We start from the raw sequence: 23250 nt of genomic DNA on the forward strand, positions 1-23250 counted from the left end.
TATATATATATATATATATATATATATATATATATATATATATATATATATGTGTGTGTGTGTGTTAAATGAATGTCTTAAATACTTGTTTTGCTCATCCTTGTTGTCTTTTCCATTGTTAGTCCCTGAGTGTCTGGAACTAAAAATAACATTATTATAGTAATAGACACAGCTTAATATCAGTTAATCTAAGTGTTAAATAATATTCACACTTACACGTGTGCTTCAGGTCTTGAATCAGTAGTCAGAGCTGCAGCTAATAGCAGAAATTGATAAAAACTAAATATAATACTTGTTAATTTCATTAAAGAAATGTATAGAAGCCTGTTTCCCCAAAAAGCTAAATAAAATAGTCAGAATGCAACTCTGAATTTTGAGTTTTTATTATATTCTGATATTATCCAGTTTTCTCTCTCCTCTTTGCTATAGTAAACTACTAATGTTTTTGAGAAAAAAATAAGTACCAAATACAAAGTACCTCTGAATTGTTGCCAGTTATTGTTTTCTGTTTCATAAAAGATAGCAATATAGTATATATTATAATATAAATTTATGTGTTTTTTCATTTGCATATGCCAATATAACGCAACAGCCCCAAATAGGCCCCCTACACCAATACTATTTTCTATATATTGTTCATCATATAGACATGGAATAATGCCTGGTGATCCAGATTTCACTTCTATATTCAGTTAATAAATCCAAACTCCATCTAAGATTATGTGTAAAAGGAAAAACAAAACAAAAAACAGATAAGTCATAAACTGCACATTACATACTGAAGCAAAAGTATACTGAAGAATAACTAGCATTCACAGTATATTAAACTATTTTAATGCTTTAAGTAAACAACAAACCATATAATAATTTAATAATAACAATTTGTAGAGAGAATTATAGTAGTTTACCTGAGATATGAAGTAAAACTCCAATGAGAAAGAGAGTTTGAATCATGTCTGCTGTGGAGTGTGTGTGTGTGTGAGAAAGAGAGAGGAGTTGCTCTTTCAGAGTAAGAACAAAAACACGGGGTGAAACAACACAAATGTGAACAATCTGAGCAAAGGTTATTCTTCAGCCCACAGCATCAGACACGATGCCGCCACTCACCAAAACACCACTTTTCACTTCTGAGTTATAATTCAGTTTGTGAGCAGGTTCAGTGATGTGTAATGCAGTAGTGAATCATCTAAATCAGTAGAATCTCTTGTTTATAATTTGACAATCGATCAATAACATTTGGCTAAAAACTAAGAAACGTGGAAATATCATAGTTGAGCTGATGGGAGGGTTGCAACTCTTTTCCTGAACTCAGAGAAACTGATCAAATATGTTATAACATAAAATTTTTTTATTCATCTTTAGTTTCCAAAATAATTATTATTATTTTAGAATTTAAAATGAAATGTGGTGAAGTTGGGTGAAGGGGATATAAAAAAGCAGAACAATCAAACCTGAAAACTAAATAAATATGTGTAGTAAATGTAAACTATGCATGTTTTCAGATATAAGTTCAAACACATGATTTTAAAGCAGAAATAAAACTATGTCTGTGTGTTGAAGATGAAGCGTAGGGGGGAAATTAGCGTGACAATAACAAGGGGTGGTGTGAGAAGGTGTGAGAATTGCTTGACGTGAGAGTCTCTTTGTGAATGTGTGACACTTGAGACAACTGCACAAGTATAAGATCAATCTTGCAGCTCGGTTCAGCAGATAGAAATCAGCACCAGTGGGATCAAAACTGAGCAGGTGTAGAAACCACATCACGACACATGAATATCACTACCACTCATTACAAGGTTGCATTTATTGTGGTGGAAATTTGCTAAAGTGCAAGTTTAGTGCACCAGCATCTCATGTGTGTTCATACTGCACATCACATTTCTTGAGTTTCTCCATTAAAAATGTTCATATTTCTAGATATCCAGCTATTATCTCTAACAGTTATAGACATTTTTCTTACAATGCAAAATTACCTATTGTGCTTTGCATGTATGCTTAAACAGGATGCTTTGAACTTGTGGTTGGCAGCTTGATGCGTACAAAGCAGGGGTCGGGAACCTTTTTTAACCAAAGAGCCATTTCTGATTTCTTTTTAGCAAAAGCATTTTTTAAAAAGCCATTAGGGTATATATACTTTAATATACTATATATATATATATATATATATATATATATATATATATATATATATATACATATATATATATATATATATATATATATATACATATATATATATATATATACATATATATATATATATATATATATATATATATATATATATATATATATATATATATATATATATATATACACACACATACACACTACAATTATTAACCCCTTTAAACTATTGTTTTTTTTCGATAGTCTACAGAACAAACCATCGTTATACAATAACTTGACTAATTACCCTAACCTGCCTAGTTAACCTAATTACCCTAGTTAAGCCTTTAAATGTCACTTTAAGCTGTATAGAAGTGTCTTGAAAAATATCTAGTCAAATATTATTTACTGTCATCATGGCAAAGATAAAACAAATCAGTTATTAGAGATGAGTTAATAAAACTATTATGTTTAGAAATGTGTTGAAAAAAAATCGGACAAATTATAGATTTTGTTTTTGCCAATACCACTCTGTTGTTTGAATTTACGTGTGCGGGCTTACCATAGAAACTCAAGTTATTTGCTCTTTATCGTGAACAGCGTGGCACACGTGGTTGGTTGAATTTTTTTTTTATTGTTAACTGAGTTCTTATTCATTTTGTTGTAAAAATAAATACAATAAAAAGGAAATTGTAATTGTATTTTCAATAGGAAATTGATTTATCATTTTTTAAACTGTGAAACATTATTGGAGACAGCTGGAGAACCACGTATTTTTGATCAGAGCCACGTGGTTTCCGAGCCATAGGTTCCCGACCCCTGGTATAAAGAGTCACATTTGCACAGCTTTGAAACAATGATCAGTGCCACCTGTTGGACTGATTATTTAATAAACACAATCTAATAGGATGGAAAACAACTGCTGGAAGTCGTCTTTCCCTCATCGCCAGACAGCATCTTGTGCCATTTAAATGAAGCATCGTCATGTCTAAAGTCAACATTTCTCTTTCTTTCAAATATATAATCAACCCAAACAAATGTAATCCATCAAAATGTTTGACACGCAGGTACTGTCTCACGAACACATGGATTGAAGGAGTGACACAAAGTGAAAATAAAGTGGCGTTTTCACCACGGTAAACATTGCACAATACAAACTTAATACAAACTAAATAAAACATAAACTGCTCCCCATTAGAATCAACATGCAAATCAGCCACAATAGTATCAGTAACGTACTTTTATTGGTCATTTTTTTAAAATTGCATGGCTTACATACATGTTAAGTTTCATGCCACTAATATGATTTGCTCTATAACGCAGTGATGTATTGTCTGTGTGATGTGTGTGCATTAAAGAGCCGCGGAGTACAGTATTTCCACTGACAGGTCGGGAACACTAACGCTATATTTCAGCATCTGATCTGATGGCAGACACTGAATAAGAAGAACTTTGTCTCTTGTGCTTGAATTGCATCTGATAGAAGCATAAATGGCTTTAACACACACCTTTCAAGTTTGGCATCTCTGTTATGCCTTGCACAACATTACCTAACCACTGGAGACCGCTGTTTCCATGGGTTTAAAGTCCTGTGAACTGACATGGGTTTCTACCACGGACTTATTAGATGTAGTAAAGTACACACTCTTGATCTACTTATAACTAAGGGTTTACACATTCCATCACTGTTGTTAAGGATGTTGCATTTGATCATTTCTGTATTTTCTTTGATAAATTGATCACTCCAGCTATTAAAGACAAATCTGTCTCTGTCAGAAAGAGATGCATAAATGAGAACACTAATGAGCAGTTTACGAAGGCCATATCACTAGCAACAAGCATATCTGCAGACTCTGTTGATTCTCTCCTTGATTTGTTTAACTCTAAAGTTAAGAAGGTCATAGATGACATTGCTCCTGTTAAAGCCAAGATGATGATTAGCAGGCAAAAGTCTCTGAAAGCAAATGTAATGAGTTTGCTCATTTCTTTACTGACAAGATCAATTATATCAGAAGGACAATCAGCTCATCCAATCAGCCAAGTTGTGTCGAAGTCAAACTGGCTCAACCACAATCTAAGAAATCAGACATTACATCCGATTTCATGGCAATTAATGGTAAACTCTTAGAAGAGATTGTGCAAGTTATGAAAACATCAACCTGCAGTCTTGACACGCTCCCCACATCGTTCTTTAAAACGGTGTTTACCTGCTTAGAAATGGATCTTCTAAAAGTGGTAAATGCTTCACTTCTCTCAGGGATTTCTCCTAACTCACTTAAAACTGCAATTGTTAAACCCCTCTTGAAGAAGAGCAACCTGGATAACACCATATTGAGCAATTACAGGCCCATCTCAAATCTCCCTTTCATTGGGAAAAATCATTGAAAAAGTTGTTCTTAACCAGGTTAACCAGTTCTTAAACTTCAAGGGGTGTTTAGACAATCTTCAATCTGGTTTCAGACCACATCACAGTACAGAGAGCGTCCTTATAAAGATAATCAATGACATCCGCCTAAATACAGATTCAGGCAAACTAACAGTGCTGGTACTGCTCGATCTCAGTGCCGCATTTGACACTGTCGATCACAGCATACTTCTGGATAGGCTGGAAAACTGGGTTGGGCTGTCTGGGATGGTCCTCAAATGGTTCAGATCTTACCTTGAAGGGAGAGGTTACTATGTCAGTATAGGTGACCATAGGTCGAGGTGGACACCCATGACATGTGGAGTCCCACAAGGCTCGATTCTGGCACCTCTCCTGTTCAACCTTTATATGCTTCCTCTGAGCCAAAAAAAAAAAAAAAAAAACCAAATCTCCTACCACAGCTATGCTGATGACACTCAGATCTACCTAGCCTTACTGCCTAATGACTACAGCCCCATTGACACCCTCTGCCAATGCACTGATGAAATTAACAATTGGATGTGCCAAACTTTCTTCAGTTAAACAAAGAGAAAACTGAAGTGATTGTGTTTGGGAACAGAGATGAGGTTCTCAAGGTGAATGCGTACCTTGGCTCTAAGGGTCAAACAACAAAAAATAAGGTCAAGAATCTTGGTGTGACTCTGGAGTCAGATCTGAGTTTCGGCAGTCATATCAAAGCAGTTAGTAAATCAGCATACTGTCATCTCAAAAACATTGCAAGAATCAGATGCTTTGTTTCCAGTGAAGACTTAGAGAAACTTGTTCATGCTTTTATCAGCAGCTGGGTGGATTACTGTAATGGCCTCCTCACTGGCCTTCCCAAAAAGACAGTCAGACAGTTGCAGCTCATCCAGAACGCTGCGGCCAGAATTCTGAATAGAACCAGGAAATCAGAGCACATCACACCTGTCCTCAGGTCTTTACACTGGCTCCCAGTTATATTCAGAATAGATTTTAAAGTATTATTACTGGTCTATAAATCAATAAATGGCCTAGGACCTCAATACATTATAGATATGCTCACTGAATACAAACCCAACAGATCATTCAGATCTTTAGGATCAAATAAACTTGAAATTCCAAGAGTTCAGTCAAAGCAGCGTGAATCGGCTTTCAGCTACTACGCCCCTCACTGCTGGAATCAGCTTCCAGAAATAATCAGATGTGCTGTGCCTTTACTGAATGAGCACTGTGCTACGTCCGACAGATCTTACTATTATGTTTTTCTCTTCTTTTTCATTCTTTTATAACACATTTTATCTGCTTTTATGCTTATTTATTTTATTATATATATATTTTTTACCATTTTTATTATTTGTTTTTATTTTTCTTATACTTGTTTTTTTTATTTTTTATTCCTGTTTATGTAAAGCATTTTGAATTGCCAGTGTATGAAATGTGCTATATAAATAAACTTGCCTTGCCTTGCCTTGCCTTGCCTTGCAAGGATGTGGGCCAGTTCTGGGCAGGGGAACACTAACTGATCTGGGCCACATCTTAGCTGTTGATTTGGGCTAGATCAAGGCCAAAAGAAATTTGTTGACTGGGAGGTTTATGCACTATGGACTTATTTATAATAATCTTTTGAATTTTCAATAACTTTGAAAATGTCTGTTCATATAAGTCATTTCTTAAAGCGAACCAGTAATAAAGCTCACAACGATCAACAAAAGCAAAAATAAAATACATTAAAGGGCACCTGTGATGAAAATAATTTTTGTAAGCTGTTTGAACAGAACTGTGTGTATGTATAGTGTGTCCACAGTCATAAAGGCCAATTACCATGTTTGTAAACATTCAGGATGCGCACGCAGGGAGGTGGCAGAAAAAAACACAGTTGAACTTGCATTTTCAGCGAGGGAATGACATCCGATGCATTACAGAGTTTGTTGTTGTCTTAGAAATAAGATATATTGATTTATTATATTATTTACATAATGCTTTCAGCATATTATTTATAACAGGTCGTCACACAGTGAGCAGCACAGTGATTCAGCAAAATTAACATTAAACTGAGCGGCATTCATCTGACAGATTTATTTGCGAAAATACGAAATAACCAAGCATCCAGTCTTTGGATGCCAACAATGTTGTTCTGTGTGGTCATGTGCCAGAAATAATGTTCCATGATTACCAGATTCAAAACTTTGTAGTGCTAAAAACCGAGGTTCTGCCTAGCCAAAGACAATGAAAGAAGACAGAGCTGTACAGGGCCTAGGTAATTAATCACCAACAAGCAATACAACTGTATTCTCAGTGAACTACACCTGTACAGCAGGGTATGTGAACTTACACATAGAGGTAAAGTTGGTTTTATATTCGCACATTCAGACTTTCTCCTTTATAATATAATTTCTTAAAAGTATTATTTGCAAACTCTAAATAGCGAAATCATATTAGCAGCCAATGACTATCAAAGTACAACATTGTTCACAGTCAAATAAACAGTGTTATTGTTGATTTCAAGTCACACTTGCAGGTTATTTCAGACCGAATATTCAAAGTGCCGTGGTAAACAATATGTGTGAATATAAAGCCAAGTTTACCTTAATAACTTACACCAGGGTTCCCGCAGGTCCTTAAAAAGTCTTAAAATGTCTTAAATTTAAATCCGGGACATTAAGGTCTTAAATTATCTTAAATTTACCGTAAAGTGGCTGTTAGGTATTACATTTTTAGCCGATGTCCTTAATGACGATAGCGAAGCACAGTGGTCCATCGTAAAACATCTAATAATTGATTAATTTAGTATGTGTGAAACTGGAGAGAAATAACAGTGACAGTGATTAATTAGCTTATTAAGGTAGGTCAGCTACAGACGCTTACGTCAGTCTGCACCTGTGTGCTGTCATTACGCAGTTGTCGAGGTGAGGTTCAAAATGCAAAGATGGGAAAGTGTAAATTTATTGACGTCGCAGTGAGGCAATGTGTAAATTCTGCAAGAAGACCTTTTTGTTAGGGACCATGGGGCTCAAAGCCGCCGAGTCGCACATGAAAGGAGAAAAGCACCAGCGGTAACTTACGTTGCAACAGCTAGTCATAGCGGGTCCAGGTTAATCCCTGCATTGTTTGCAGCTAGACCTAACAATATTACTAGTTCAGACTAGAGTTGAAGATATTTGCCTGAACCCGATGGATGGGTTCGGAGTCTGCGTAATTTCTATCATTTTAGACGGGGTCGGGCCGGGTGGGCTTGTGCTTGCGCAGTGAATGAACAGTCATGTGATGCATTTCGATTAGCGCGAGAAAGTAATAAAATCGTTTGTTACAACATTAAAATCCATCCATGCAAAGGTAAAACAAATGATGACGGAGAAGTCAAAAAGAGCAAATTTTGACTGCGGCTGCAGTCAGGCCAGCTGCTAGTCCAATAAGAACAGTCATACTAGCCTCTAAGGTATTTCGGTGGTCGCTCATACAGCTGCTAGTCCAATAAGAACAGTCATACTAGCCTCTAAGGTATTTCGGTGGTCGCTCATACACTGCGTATTACGGTAGAGCACTAAACAGTAATGAACAGCGAGCTGACAGGGAAGATGAAATGAATGTTTTTGACTGGTGGAAGATGAACAAACAAGGCAACAAAAACAGCAACAGGATGCTCAGAGCTGAAAATTCCAACATTCTAAAAGGTATAACAAATAATCTGATGGGTGTTTTGAGCTGAAACTTTACAGACACATTCTGGAGACACAAAAGACTTATCTTACATCTTGAAAAGGGGTACAAATAGGTGCCCTTTAACGCTGATGACAGTCCTCTGATGTTGGTCTTTAGAGTCTGTTGTGTGTTTTTCTCAGTGTGGTGCCACAGTGCTGTAAAGGCCCCCTGCTGGAGACTTATGGAAGTACAAGATCAGTGTAAATATCAGCAAAATCATTATTAGCAAAATAATGACGACCAAGAAAACGTCAAACTTACTGCTTCACTCCCAGGAATGTTTTCAATAGTACTGTAAGTTATCTCATTGTTGACATTCTGTGGAGAAATGGATCACAAATAAAGAGAGGTGATCAAATCCGTGTTATTTCTGAATAATCAAATTGTAGCACTTACATTTGGAGTTTCATCATTTATAGTGCTGTATATCACAGGATCTTCGGTGTTAGAGTAGATCTGCATTTTAAGCAAATGAAACAAACAACAGTAAAACCAATAAAAATACTAATACAATCGTGTAAAGTATAAAAGTAGCGGTGAATTATTCATGTAAGATATGTAATATATTAAATAAGTTCTCAAATTCAGTTAACAGCTTTGTATTATTCTATTTTAATAGCACAACAAATGTTAAGTTTAATGAAGTTTATTTAACAACTGTTCTTTTGTTTGTTTGATTTAAATGTATAACACCTTTTCTTTTATAATTATAACCTAAAGGACTTACTGGGTTAGTGGTGCTGCTGTTGTTTCTCTGTCTGGTTTTCTGGTCATCTTGCTCTGTGTTATAGATAATATTTTAAATGAATAGACTATCGATACATTGATTTAAATGATTAAATGGCAGAATATAGAAATGTCAGACTGACTTGGTCTCCGTCTCCAAATCCAGATGAAAACAACAGCCAGAACCAACAGCAGCGCAAGAGCTGCAGACACTGAAAGCCACACAGTCAGGAGTTCATTACCGCTGTGAGACATGGAGGAAAAAAGAATAATATTTTAAATTATTTGTAATAAAATACATCCAAGCTCAACGTTATTCATATTAACTCTGTTATTACATTTCTGTCTGAAAGTTGTGGAGATATTTTTAACTCTATATCTGTTATTTTAAAGAGAATATGTGCAGAACTTCTGTTTTTTAGTATCTGCAGGTTTATTCCTCATTCCTGTTTCCTTTCTGTAAAGACAAAAATTAAGACATTCGGAAACAACCAGAGAACTATGTTAGAGTTAATAAAATCAAATCAAATCAAATAATAAAAATAAAATCACTTAATAGAGAAAAGAATTACATACTAACATTTCGTTGTTGTCAGTGCCTGTGGGCAAAAGTAGAATAATAATAATCATAATAATAATAAATAATTTAATTGTGTTTTATTTCATATTCAGTGATAAAATAATCAACAACTGAATGATACTGTACCTGATTCTGCCTTTGTTAAAGTGAGTTGAACAGGAAATATATGAATTCCAGCAGAGCAGAAATACCATCCAGAATCAGAGAGTCTCAGTTCAGTCATCAGCACAGTGAAGGAGCTTTCACCATCATCACTGATCTGCACTGATGGATTCTGGGATGTGTCAGTCTTCTCTGTGAAACACCTCTGATCTTTATATCTGCACCAGCGTTTGGTGTTATTCTGATATCCAGAACTGTAGAAACACTGGACACTGACATTACCACCTTCATGTCCAGATACACTGCTGTTCATTACAAACACATAAGAATCTGAAACACACAGAAAGCAGACAATAGAGATTATAAAATGCATGTGTGTGAAGTCAGAGAATTTAGCATTAGAATGTGATTAAAATAATTATAAAATCTCCTACCAGCTTTAACCTGCAGGTAACAATCATATGTGTGTGGATTTTCTTTAGTCTCCACAGCACAATGATGCTTTCCAGCTTGATTCGTCTGCAGGTTCCTCATGGTGACAGTAAAAAGACTCTGATCAGGATGATCAATTACTGTCAGATTCTCCTCTGTTGTGTTTGTGTATTTAAGAGATACATTAATGTCTGAATACCAGTATTTCTTCTGCAATGTATATTTCTCATTATAATGACATGGGATGGTGACAGATCCTCCAGGCTGAAAAGTTATTGTGCGATTTGACCCACCACTAAAGCTTTCAACACCTAAACAAACAACACACAACTATTATTTTATCCAGGAATAATAAATATATTTAAATAAATATATCCTGTCCTTAAATAAATATATCCTGGCCTTAGAAGACACTGTAAGATTAAAAAAACCTGTTACTTTGATCTCTTAACAAGTGGACAATACATACAGATTTATGTCACTACGCTAAGTGTAAAAAGTTTCTGTCTTTCATAGTATTTAATTTAAGAAATGGTTTGTAAAACTCTGGAAGAATTGACTGTCGTTGGACAAATAGCATAAACATTTACCTAGTCAAAAATAGATTTGAATACATTTGAATGTATTCTGAATTGCTCTGAAATTAGCTATTTTACCAGATCATGTTATCACAAGTTTATGACCAGGTCGGAACTGTACTAGATTTTAGACATCTCACTAACATAATAGATCTGATTAAGATGGGCTGGGTATCGTTTGCTAAATCAATATTTTTAAAATGGTACCTCTCTGGACAGAAATGTAAAATATGGACCAATCGCTCGCTTTTTTAATGTCTAATCATCTTGTTTAATCCCGCCCCTTTTCGCAGCGCTGTACGACATAATTTCGCACACACATAGCCCAGTGTGACCGCAGCTTTACTCTTTCACATGCTCTTTCAGACAATTGGCTTTCTGAACAAAATCCCCCATAGTGGAAGTTTTTTCCACATAGCATTGAAGTTCCCCTCCTGAAGGGGAATAGATATTTTTGATTACCTTAATCTGACTAAAGTCATAGTTGAACTAAACATAAACTAAATTAAGACATGAGGAGTATGCATATTTTAGTCGCATTATTGAGTATTTGAAATTTGAAATTTGAAAGTGAAAACACTTTTTTTGAGTTTATCTTTTATATATATATATATATATATATATATATATATATATATATATATATATATATATATATATATTTGTGGTATTGTCCCATTCAGGTTTTTTCTTCATAAATTATCTTACATATTGCATATTTTCATATTTTACACTGAAAATCTCTCACAAACCCTCAAGACCAGCAGCAAACATTCGGAGTGGTTCAACTGTTGGAAATAATCTATAATATATCTGCAAAAAATATATTGAGTTACTAATTTTCCTATCAGGCTGATAACAATATCTCATAAAGAGAATAAAGAACAAATATTTATCTAAATCCACTGATTACCATATAGATATACAAACTTCCTCAAATAATAACCGAGACTAGAAACTGGCTTCAGATCTCCATCTTTGAATCAGACTGGGGGAATCAACAACATTAAACTACACAAACACCTGAGCATAAAATATAACATGTAAATATAACATTCATCAGAAGCCAACACAACACAACACATAAGACTCACCTAAAATGAGGCAAAATCCGATTGAAATGCAGATTAGATATATCTTTGCATATGCAGACATTTTGCAAATTTCTCTTCCTGTGTCTTGGGAAATTTTAATATTCACTTCCTTTTTTTTGAGAGGGAGAGAGAGAGAGAGAAAGAGAGAGAGAGAGAGAGGAGATTGAGAGAGAGAGAGAGAGAGAGAGAGAGAGAGAGAGAGAGAGAGAGAGAGAGACTGAAAAAGCAGTGTGACGTAATGGCTTTCCTCTTCTAGTTTCCTTTTGAGTCAAACACTTTTGATTAGGTTTAAGGAAGGAGGTGTGTGGGTCAGTCAATATATAACGACAAGCCAACCAGCTTCTCTAACGGACATGCACCAGAAGGACATTAATATGTGCATAAATGTAGACAGTGAATTTAAGAGAAAATTAACTAGGACTGGGCATCATTGCAAAACAAATGATCATGATATCATGTTTCATTTCATTCGATATCGATAATTACTGAATATTTTTAACAATCCATGTAGGAATATTAGGATTTTTTATTAACCACTTTATTATAATTTGCCAACATTACTAAGGCAAATAGTTTTAATAGTCAAAAACCAAAATATTGATATTTGGTCAATGTTGATAACGATTTTATCGCCCAGCCCTAATTTCACAAATAAGAAAATGTCCCTAGTAACCTATTTGAGATTGTCAAAAATATACATGCGCCCACTAGTGGATTTGTGAAAACAAAAACTGCAAGAAGACATAGCCCCCAGGACATATTTTTCAGTTCTCAAAAATGTATCCCTGGGCGCATAATTCCAGTGAGCCTAGGTTGGATATTTTGGTTTTGAGATGCTCTCTTGTGACATCTAGTGGTTAGAAATATACATATAGCACCTGAAGGGATATTTCCCCCCAAAATTAAATTTACACACAATTTACTCTCTCTCTCTCTCTCTGGAATTGACAGTATTTAGAATGATTTTTCAGTGTATTTGTAAGCTGAAACTGCAATTCTTGGTATTTTAATTTAAAATTAACAGTACAGACAACATGAATAAAATAACCCATGCCATGGCTACTGACATTAGACTGAGGTCTTGTCAAGTGAAATCATTGGTCCGTACAGGAAACTGAACATTATGAAGAAAATTATAATCACACACGAACCAATGCTATTTCTTATGGAAGCCCGTTCCCACCACGAATAAAAATAAATAAATAATTAAAAATTATATAGTCAGAATAGCGAGTTATAAAGTCAGATTTGAGTTCATAACTCGGAATTCTAACTTTTTAAGTCAAAATTGCGAGTTATAAAGTCAGAATTCTGAGTTATAATGTAAAAATTGTGAGTTCTAAAGTCAGAATTTTGAGATATAAATCTACAAATCTGAGTTATAAAGTCGCAACTCCATTATAAAGTCAAAGTTCTGAGCTACAACGTCAGAATCCTGAGTTCTAAAGTCAGAATAGCGAGTTCTTAAGTCAGAATTCCATTATAAAGTCAGAGTTCCAAGTTATAACTTCAGAATTCTGTAAGGATGGCTATATCTCTCCATAATATTAAACCCTGAAAACAGTTATGGAGCTCCACACGAGACAAGACCACGAGAATGGTCAGGCACTAAAACAATAAACTTTCTAATCTGAGAAGAAGATCAGCCAGAAAACCAGTTGTTCGGGTTGTCTCGATCATGCATCCTGAGCCCCCCTCTTTGCCCTGGACTTTACCTTCTCCACCAGAGCAGCTCCACACAGAATGTTTAAGTTTTTAATATGGTGTATCTTGTGGCTTTATATTCATGTTTGGTGTCATTTTAAATGTCTCTGTGTGATTGGTAAAGTGGTCCTAATTTCAATGTAATATTTTACAATCTCCCTTATATCAGTTAATTTGGGTTTTGACTTTGATAAGATCTTTGCCAGATGCACCACTCCAGGGAAAATGGTCTTTACATCAACTCATGACCAGGCAAGAGTCTTGGTGAAGCTTTTATTGTCTTGAATTTATGATGATTTGAGTATTTAGGCAAAGGGTGCAGAAGTGTCTGGGGGATTCTGTAGGCAGGATACCCCATTGCAGTTTGTGAGTCTCTGAGCTCTGCATCAGGACTTATATGCTGCAATGTATTTCTACACGGTCAGGTATTAATCTCTAACTTAAATGTATCTTCGAATAATTGATGTTAGACAATCTTGATTGGCTTATTTTGTTTAATTATGTGAATTGGAATGTAAAATCCTTGCCTGACAAATAAATGTAAAATTCTTGTTTAACTTTAATATCTCCTGAAATCATTTAAATCTAGTAGATTGTTTAGGCTGATGTTTCCGCAGCTTACGACCAGGATTTGTCATACATTCAGGATCAATGGATGGAGCATGGGCACAGCATTAGAGACCTGATGATTTCTGACAATCACTGACTTAGTATGATATAATCTAGGGGGCTAAATCAAACTTCCTTTAATTGCTCAATTATTGCTTAAAGGAAGTAGCTTTCAGTTATATTCTTTGACTAAGCTAAATCAAACTTTTCTTTAAGTATGAGCAAGCATGGGCCTATTATTACTTAAAGGAAATTAGCTTATCGGCTAAGAATCGGAACTGGCGAGGATGTGTCCGTGAGCAGATGAAACTGGCCAGCATACTGACTCTAAGCGACTTCGGGTAAACGATGAACCATTACTTGAGAATAAGGATTTATTAGGTTAACCAATCTAAATTAGACCGAATCACAACCTATAAGGTGATCAGCATGAATTAGATAAATCTAAAATTATTATAAATTGGAGTCAGATTAAAATTTGGAGTTGGAAACAAATTAAAATAAATCTGAATTAATAAAAATATTTCTTTTCACATGTGCTAAAAGGCTTACATGCATTTAACCTTCACCCATGCTGTTAGTTCCGTCATAGGAAAAATAGATGGGCCCTTACAGTAATTAAATACTTTGACATTGTATCTGAAAAGTATTTTAAATACAATTGTCATTAATAACTAATAACTTTTTGAAGTATTTACCACGTTAACATGTTTGTGTATGTTTTTCCATGCAACCTAATGCATGGAAACCTGCTCACTGTAGATCAAACAACCATAAATAAGATACAGTTTGATACTAAACAGAAACTACCATCCTTACAACTAATAATAAAATATTAAACTATTGATAAAATTCTATTTTATCAGCAAACTCGTCAAAAAAAAAAAAAAAAAAAAAAAAAAAAAAAACTAGACAGGTATTTTACACTAGACAAGTCACATGTAACTCTAAATTACTAAATTAATCTGCAGTGATCTCCAGACAGTTGGAGGACATCTTTTCCATTTGGAAACTCCCACTTGGGAAATAAGATATTAGTTAGTGGAAAACAAAGACAGATTCAGAAAAGACCTTTGAACATACTTTATTCAGAGTCATAAGGAGAACAGTAGAATCTGTGTTTTTCTCAGTGTGGACCCACAGTGCTGTAAACATCTCCTCCTGCTAGACTCTTCTGGAAGTGCAAGATAATTGTACAGTAAATACACTATTATGCAGTACTATACATGTACATGAACTAAAAGGTCAGATCTTTTATAAAAACTTACCGCTTCACTCCCAGGAATATAATCAATAGTACTGTAGGTCATGTTCTTGTTGGGATCCAGTGGAGAAATGGACTAAATGGTAAATATGAGATATCTATTGACTCTTAACTGTAATGTATGATATTGCATTAGGGGTGTGTCAGGTTTACTTACATATGGAGTTTCATCATTTATAGAGCAGTATATAGCAAGATCATCAGGTTTAGAAGAGATCTGCATTTTACACAAAACAAAAGGAGAATTGTCAACATATGACTCAATGAACTACAAATAACAAAAAAATTAAGCAAGTAGTACAGAAAAAACAACTTTTGACTAGTCCTGAGATTACTGACACATCAGAAAGTAGATTCTAACATTATGTTGACCAGAAAGGGGAAACAAAGAGTTCTGTATCATTTTTACTTCAGTTTGTCTAATGAGAATTACAATGAGCAAATGAGCTCTCTCAAACATAGTTTCTCAATCATGTCTAAAATTCATGCCAAATTCTATTTCATTTAAGCACAATTTTGGATTATTAGAGCTCATTCTGCTATACTACTCAAGAGCTTCATTCCACAAGCTTTTTAGAGCCCCCCGCCCCTTAAATAAAAATAGGACCTTCTCTCCTCCCCACCACACATAAACACACACACACAAAAAAAAAAAAACTCAAAATAAAATGCACTTCTGACTGTGCCTCATACAGGTGAGTGGGCCTGACAAACCACCAATAGATCTCCAAAGTAAATAGACTTACTTTTTCAGTTGTCCTGCTGTTGTCCCTTCCTTTTAATTGGTGTTCATCTTGCTCTTTTATTTGAAAGAGGAAACAATATGATATTACATTAGCATAATTTATGTAAGATTCGGTGCTGCTGGAAAATATTACAAAATGGAAGGGTATGAAATAAAATGCAGTACTGACTGGGTCTACGTCTCCATATCCAAACACCAACCAAAATCAATAAAATCAGAAGAACTGGGGCTAAAGCTAAAAACCACTTGGGCGAAATTTTTCCATCTCTGGAGAAAAAAAAAAACTAAGTTTAAAAAAAAAAAAAAACACAACACACACCCATCTCTGACACTAGTCTAGTCACACGCACCTGACACTTTCTAAAAAAAAAAAAAACACTCCATATCTCTTGAAAAACATTGCACATTTATGAAGTGTGCTTCACACAGGTGAGTGGGCTTGATAAACCACCTGTAGAAACACTTAAACTCCATCTTACAAGGACTCATTAAGGAAAACAATGTTTACTTGTGAATGTACTGCAAATCACTTTGCACAACAAGTCATTCATTCATTCACTTTCCTTTAGCTTAGTCCCATGTTGTTTATCAGGGGTTGCCACTGCGGAGTGAACAGCCAACTTAGGGGCCGATCACACCAAACGCGCATTTACGTTCCAAAAACGTGAGGCTTACCTGCTTTTTTTGTTGACATAAAAAAAAAAAAAAAGCGTGGTTAACTTTTCTATGTAGCTAGGCAACGACTGTATCAGCTGGGTAATGTGCGAGAGTGTTGCTGTTGATATTAATATAATTTTAATAATATTGTAATATTGGCAACGCAGTGGCGCAGTAAGTAGCGCTGTTGCCTCACAGCGAGAATGCCGCTGGTTCGAGCCTCGGCTGGGTCAGTTGGCGTTTCTTTGTGGAGTCGCGTAGTTTTCCTCTGGGTGCTCCGGTTTCCCCCACAATCCAAAGACACGCCGTACAGGTGAATTGGGAAGGCTAAATTGTCCATAGTGTATGAGTGTGAATGAGTGTGCATGGATGTTTCCCAAAGATGGGTAGGAAGGGCATCCGCTGCGTAAAACATGTGCTGGATAAGTTGGCGGTTCATTCCGCTGTGGCGACCCCAGATAAATTAAGGGACTAAGCCGAAAAGAAAATTGAATGAATGAATAATATTGTGATATTCAAGATTTATGAATCATACAGTCCCAGATAACTCAGAACAGCAACCACAAGTCTCTTCTCCATCTTCAAAAGTCTCAGTTGTTATCTTGACAACACAAAAGGTGCGTTCGACATAAAGCACGGCTGCAGCCAGTGATCAATGACATTAGCCAACAGGGGTGGAGTAGACCTTGTCTTGACCGATCACATGGCGTCATCATTTTTTTACTTATTGCAATACCAACAAAAGATTTACAGTACAAATAAAGCAGAATACGGTCTCTACAAACTATAGTTTTTAAACTATCATTTTTAAACAATACAGGAATTATAAATTAAATTTAAGTAGCCTATATAACAAACGTAGGAAAAAGGGGGAAAACAAGAGGGCACATAAAAAGGAAACAAATATCCATGAATAGGGTTATTTTGGATAATAAAAGCATTTTTAAAAAAGCACTTTAATCCAAAAAAAATTGAAAAAAAAAAGGACCAAAATAAATAAGCTACACTTAGCAGAAATTTCCCAGAAAGAGCAGGTACATCAATGTTACTTTTAACATTTCTGCATAAACGGCTTGACGGAAAATAAAATATTTTATAATCATATTTTTTTAAACTAATTTTTTAGGAAATCTTTATAGGGGTGTCAGAATCAGTGATGCTAATTATTTTATTACAAGTCTGTAAGACTTATTTGAGTTAATATTTAGGTTATTCACTAAAATATATCATTTAAATCAATCATGGAGCTGAATATAGTAAATAGTCTGTATAAAAAAGGACAAATAAACCTTTGCAAACAAAGTCTTTATGAATAAATTATTTAACAAAAGATAATAGTGCAGTAAAATATTAGTAGTCTTTTAATAAGCACGATGTGTACAAAACAGAGATGGTATAAAAAGTTAATTGTTTGTTTTGAAATTTGTGATGGAATATGTCCAATAATAAACCCAAAACCCATGTGGTTGTTGTCCTGTGATGAACTCGACCAATCGTGTTATATCAGTGTCGTCATCGCAGCTCCTGCAGCCGCTCTTCAGATGAACTTTTCTCCCTATAGACTTCCATTCATAAAATGCTTAATAACATCACAAATGCGTCAGACCAGAAACGGAAGGTCCTGCGTCAAGTTTCGCAGATTGCTGCGTTGGTCAAGCTTGGTGAACTCTGACCTGTGAAATCACATAACTTTACTGTGTGAGACCAATCGAGGATCAAAACAGGACCTCTTAGGAAGGAATTTTAAATATGGACCAATTGCGCACTTTTTTCAAATGTCTAATCATCTTGTTTAATCTCGCCCCTTTTCACAGCACCGTACAACAGAATTTCGCATGCTCAAACTCTAGTGTGATTATAGCTTTAATCGTCTGATCTCGGAGTGCTGTACTTCGATGCCACATGTGACAGTCTTGTGACAGTCACGTGACGTCAGCACAGCATCAATCCGGACAAACTTTCTAACCGGCATGCACCATTTAAGGCAGATTTCGATTGATCTGCACAGCGCTGCATGAAGTCGAACGCACCTAAACACTGCAGGCACCTCAACGAAAACCCCACCTCTTCTTTACTTCAATTAGAGAATGAAAAATATGCCAGTGACATAACGCGCTTTTACCACTCAAGAGTTGACTTTTTCAACTGTGAGCGCATGGCGTGCAAGGGAAAAACGCGAGGCTTAGTAATACAACAACCCTCAAGTTAAAGTCTGACTATCCTTTTGGTAATGCATTTTAGTAGTTGAATGCAACAAAGTACATCCTGTATTGTATTTCATGTTGGGTTTTTATTCCTAGACAAGTCTGGATGAAATTGGATTTAATAGATACTATTAGAAACTCATGAGCATCATTTACAGAAACCAGCAGTCAAGATCATTAGTTTGTTTCACCAAACCCTATCTTACACCACCAGATATGAATTACATACTTCACACAGGATCAATATTTCAAACTTTTGCATCTTTTTTAAGGCTGGTCAATATTAACTGCCCTTATACAGACAAGTGTAAACATGTTTTAAACCAGATTAAAAGTTAGAAACAAAAGAACGGTGTCATGATCACCAGCGATCTTTCCTAACAGATTGCTGGTGAACTACAGGTGATGCTTAGATCTACAAATCCCTTCAGGCCCTGCCACACACACCAGATGCTGATCACGGCTGATGACACACACACAGACTTGTTTCACTGATCATTTGGACTATACTGTATATACACACCACACACAAACCAGCTTATGATGGATGTTGCGTCTCAATTCGCATACTATCCATCCTAAATAGTATTGGAAAGTAGAATTAGTATGTCCCAAATCGTAGTATGTTGAAAAGATTATGCTAAAGGTTCCTGTATGGTTTACATTTTCCGGTAAAAACTCAAAGTGTAGAAGCGTCCATACTCTAACCGCTGATATTGCCCACAATACGTTGCGCATAGGACGTAAATTTGATTTAGAACTAAAAACGCGGGTGAAAAGTGTAAACAAACTACAAACATGGATGCACGAGACCAACCATCAAGTAGAGAGTCTTCGGTAAAGAGGTTTGTATGACTGTTAATTAATATCTAGCTCACTGGAACATGTTTTAATCACATTTTCGGTGTTATATTTCATCTGCAACAACAATACTGAACTTCTATAAAGACATGTTTGGACATTACCGCCTGAATGCAGAATTATCTAAACACCTAAGGAGATTTCTCTGCATGAAAGACTCGTGAATGGGAGATTAACCTGCTGCTGCTTCTCCAATAAGGTAGGAAATTAAATATGAAAGAAATGTGGATGATGTGTGGATGATTGACAGGGCTCGTAACTTAAGCAACACAACGATCTGTTAACGAGGAAGAAGTATGTCCCAAAAGCTTGCATACTCTTCTGTTACACACTCAAAAGTGTGTACTTTTCCTTCACAAAAAAGTACATACTTTTAGGGTGTAGTATAAGCATGCGAATTGGGATGCAGCAGGAGTCTTTGATGTACATACCTTGCTTGTCCTAGTGTCTTGTTTTTGCCTGCTTGTATTTTCGATCATTGCCTTATTATCGTTGTTCCTGTTTTGCCACCTAGTATGACCATATGCTTGTTTTTTTACCTTGTTTTTGGATTGCTCTTTTTGTACGAACCACTTTTATTTGTCCTTGTTTGCCTTAAATATAATCCTATTTTACCTTCACTTGGATCCTTGTCTCTGTTGTTCCGTGCTTTGATCCCAGCACGTGACAGAAAGACTCCATCATAAGCTAACGTGTGAGTGTGTGTCGTGAATATATGGTCCAAATGATCAGTGATACAAATCTCAGCTGTGTGTGTCATCAGCCGTGATCAGAATCTGGTGTGTGTGACATGGCCTGAAAGGATAGTAGTTCATAGCAGCATCTGTAGTTCACCAGCGATCTGTCAGGAAGGATCACTGGTGATCGTGACAAAGGGCTTATGACATTAGAAATACACCAGGTTAAAAATCCTCTATTTACTCACTCTTATATGGTTCCGACCCTGTAGGGGGTTCTTTCTTCTGTTAAATACAAAAGCAGATATTTGGAAAAATGCTGAAAATCAGTAACAATAGATGTCTAAAATAAATGCTCTATGGAAATCAATGGTTACAGACTTTCAACATTTCTCCAAATATCTGCTTTTGTGTCCAACAGAAGAAATTAACTCAGGTTTTGAACAAGTGAATGGCAAGAAACAATGACAGAATTTTCCATTTTGGGTAAATTGTGTGAAGCAGTACAGATAGAGAACGTTTGTGGTTCTTCGATGACTTCAGTCTTATTTCGGAAAAGTCACTTCAGCAAAAACAGAAAGGAGGAAGAAAAAAAAAACCAAAAGCAATGATAAAATGATGATGTACTATATGACAAAGACATTTCAGAAAAAGAGCGTCATCACATAACAGATAATTATAGAACAATTGCAGGAAAACCTAAACAAGCCCATTTTGACTGATGATAATAATTATAAAACAAATGAATACTCACCCGTCTTTATCATTTAAATCTGTGTTAATGTTAACTGTAAAAAGTAGAAAGCAGAGCAATTTTAGTTGTTTTATTTTGTAGGTATTAGCATAATGCTTATTAATTATTTTTACCTGGTTCTGTATAGGTTACGTTAAGTTGAACAGGAATGATTCGATTTCCAGCAAAGCAGAAATACCATCCAGAATCAGAGAGTCTCAGTCCAGTCATCAGCACAGTGAAGGAGCTTTCACCATCATCACTGATCTGCACTGATGGAGTCTGGAATGTGTCAGTCTTCTTCTCTGTGAAACACCTCTCATCTTTATATCTGCACCAGCGTTTGAGTTTATTTTTATAATCAGAACCATAGAGACACTGAACACTGACATCACCACCTTCATGTCCAGATACACTGCTGTACATTACAGACACATCAGGAACTAAAACACAGACAGCAGACAATAGATACTATAAAACAAATGTCTGTGAAGTAAAAAAATGTGAGAGAAAAATTAAATTTTAAAAAATCAACTCTACCATTTTGAACCTGGAGGTAAAACTTATATATAACAGTCCCTCGTCCTCCAGTCTCCACAACACAATAATTAAATCCAGTTTGATTCTCCTGCAGGTTCCTCATAGTCACAGTAAAGAGACTCTGATCAGGATGATCAATTACTGACAGATTCTCCTCGCTTGTGTTAGTGTTTTTATATGGTTTATTTTCTAAATACCAGTATTTCTTCTGTGGTAGGTTTTTCTCATCATAATGACATGGAATGGTGACAGATCCTCCAGGCTGAACAGATACTGTACAGCTTGACAAACAGATGTTGCTTTCAGCACCTAAACAAACAACATACGACTGTTAATACGTCCAAGATTACAAAAAAGTTCTATCCTTACATAAAACACACTAAAAGCAACAACTGAGCATTATGATCCCTCGGTTCCAGCTCGCATCTCAGCCTGCCTGTCAGACATTTCACACTGGATGAAAGATCATCATCTTCAGCTTAACCTCGCGAAAACGGAAATGCTGGAAAGTTTCTGCCAACCCGACTCTACACCATAACTTTTCAATCTAGATGGATGGGGCAACCGTTACTGCATCCAAAATGGTAAAAAGCCTTGGAGTAACGATTGATGACCAACTAAACTTCTCTGACCACATTTCTAGAACTGCTCGATCTTGCAGATTCGCACTCTATAACATCAGAAAGGTCCGACCCTTCCTATCTGAACATGCAGCACAACTCATTGTTCAAGCTCTTGTTCTCTCCAAACAGGATTATTGCAACTCTCTACTAGCCGGGCTTCCAGCTAACTCTATCAAACCTCTTCAGCTGCTTCAGAACGCAGCAGCACGAGTGGTCTTTGATGAACCCAAAAGAGCACGTCACTCCGCTACTCACCCGTTTGCACTGGCTGCCAGTTGCTGCTCGCATCAAATTCAAAGCTCTGATGTTTGCTTACAAAGCGACCTCTGGCTTTGCTCCTTCTTATCTGCTCTCACTTCTGCAGATTTATGTGCCCTCCAGAAACTTGCGTTCTGTGAATGAACGTCGCCTCGTGGTTCCATCCCTAAGAGGGAAGAAATCACTTTCCCGAACTCTCACATTCAATCTGCCCAGTTGGTGGAATGAACTCCTTAACTGCATCAGAACGGCAGAGTCACTTGCTGTCTTCAAGAAACGACTAAAAACTCAACTATTTAGTCTCCACTTTCCTTCCTAATCTGTAACTGCCTCTCTGGCTATACCACTAACTATACTCTCTTTCTCTCAAAAAAAAAAATTATACATTACTTATGCTTTGCTTCTTAGACTTTACACACCTGAAACTTGTCTATAGCACTTATTCACTGTAGCTCTTATAGTTGTGTAAATTGCTTCCTTGTCCTCATTTGTAAGTCGCTTTGGATAAAAGCGTCGGCTAAATGACTAAATGTAAATGTAAATTATATCTGTTTTTCAAATTATTATATAGGCTACACTAAAAATTTAGCAAAACATTTAATACTCACCCAAAATGAGCCAAAACCAGACTAAAATGTAGATCATTTTTGTTGTTGCATACAGTGCCAT

General features: G+C 35.8%; 3 protein-coding genes across 3 annotated transcripts; all 3 read right to left on the reverse strand.

Moving 5' to 3' along the window:
* Positions 1-8032: 8032 nt before the first annotated feature.
* Positions 8033-9343, reverse strand: LOC130213727 (uncharacterized). The gene is made up of 5 exons (XM_056445494.1): positions 9064-9343; positions 8922-8974; positions 8591-8650; positions 8456-8512; positions 8033-8372 (listed from the first exon to the last, which is right to left on the reverse strand). The coding sequence occupies exons 1-5, from the start codon at positions 9173-9175 to the stop codon at positions 8331-8333; spliced, it is 324 nt and encodes a 107-aa protein (XP_056301469.1). The 5' UTR covers positions 9176-9343; the 3' UTR covers positions 8033-8330.
* A 17-nt stretch (positions 9344-9360) lies between these two features.
* On the reverse strand, positions 9361-11386 carry LOC130238650 (polymeric immunoglobulin receptor-like). The gene is made up of 4 exons (XM_056469735.1): positions 11365-11386; positions 10037-10345; positions 9627-9932; positions 9361-9377 (listed from the first exon to the last, which is right to left on the reverse strand). The coding sequence occupies exons 1-4, from the start codon at positions 11384-11386 to the stop codon at positions 9361-9363; spliced, it is 654 nt and encodes a 217-aa protein (XP_056325710.1).
* Positions 11387-15145: 3759 nt separating this feature from the next.
* LOC130213718 (polymeric immunoglobulin receptor-like) lies at positions 15146-23250 on the reverse strand. Its single transcript, XM_056445482.1, has 9 exons — positions 23190-23250; positions 21701-22009; positions 21295-21603; positions 21182-21215; positions 16198-16295; positions 16030-16082; positions 15441-15500; positions 15288-15359; positions 15146-15193 (listed from the first exon to the last, which is right to left on the reverse strand). The coding sequence occupies exons 1-9, from the start codon at positions 23248-23250 to the stop codon at positions 15146-15148; spliced, it is 1044 nt and encodes a 347-aa protein (XP_056301457.1).

This window comes from Danio aesculapii, chromosome 2, assembly GCF_903798145.1.
Source record: "Danio aesculapii chromosome 2, fDanAes4.1, whole genome shotgun sequence".
Taxonomy (NCBI): Eukaryota; Metazoa; Chordata; class Actinopteri; order Cypriniformes; family Danionidae; genus Danio; species Danio aesculapii.

What these genes read in the sequence shown, in the direction of transcription:
- LOC130213727 (XM_056445494.1), bottom strand. Translation starts at nt 9,175, where the DNA reads ATGTCTCACAGCGGTAATGAACTCCTGACTGTGTGGCTTTCAGTGTCT. An exon ending in TAAATGATGAAACTCCAAAT is followed by an intron (nt 8,513 to 8,590) that starts GTAAGTGCTACA and finishes ATTTCTCCACAG; the next exon opens with AATGTCAACAATGAGATAAC. An exon ending in ACATTCCTGGGAGTGAAGCA is followed by an intron (nt 8,373 to 8,455) that starts GTAAGTTTGACG and finishes TACTTCCATAAG; the next exon opens with TCTCCAGCAGGGGGCCTTTA.
- LOC130238650 (XM_056469735.1), bottom strand. Translation starts at nt 11,386, where the DNA reads ATGTTTGCTGCTGGTCTTGAGG. An exon ending in GTTTGCTGCTGGTCTTGAGG is followed by an intron (nt 10,346 to 11,364) that starts GTTTGTGAGAGA and finishes TTGTTTGTTTAG; the next exon opens with GTGTTGAAAGCTTTAGTGGT. An exon ending in TTACCTGCAGGTTAAAGCTG is followed by an intron (nt 9,933 to 10,036) that starts GTAGGAGATTTT and finishes TGTGTGTTTCAG; the next exon opens with ATTCTTATGTGTTTGTAATG.
- LOC130213718 (XM_056445482.1), bottom strand. Translation starts at nt 23,250, where the DNA reads ATGGCACTGTATGCAACAACAAAAATGATCTACATTTTAGTCTGGTTT. An exon ending in GATTTAAATGATAAAGACGG is followed by an intron (nt 16,296 to 21,181) that starts GTGAGTATTCAT and finishes TTTTTTCTCCAG; the next exon opens with AGATGGAAAAATTTCGCCCA. An exon ending in ATATTCCTGGGAGTGAAGCG is followed by an intron (nt 15,194 to 15,287) that starts GTAAGTTTTTAT and finishes TTGCACTTCCAG; the next exon opens with AAGAGTCTAGCAGGAGGAGA.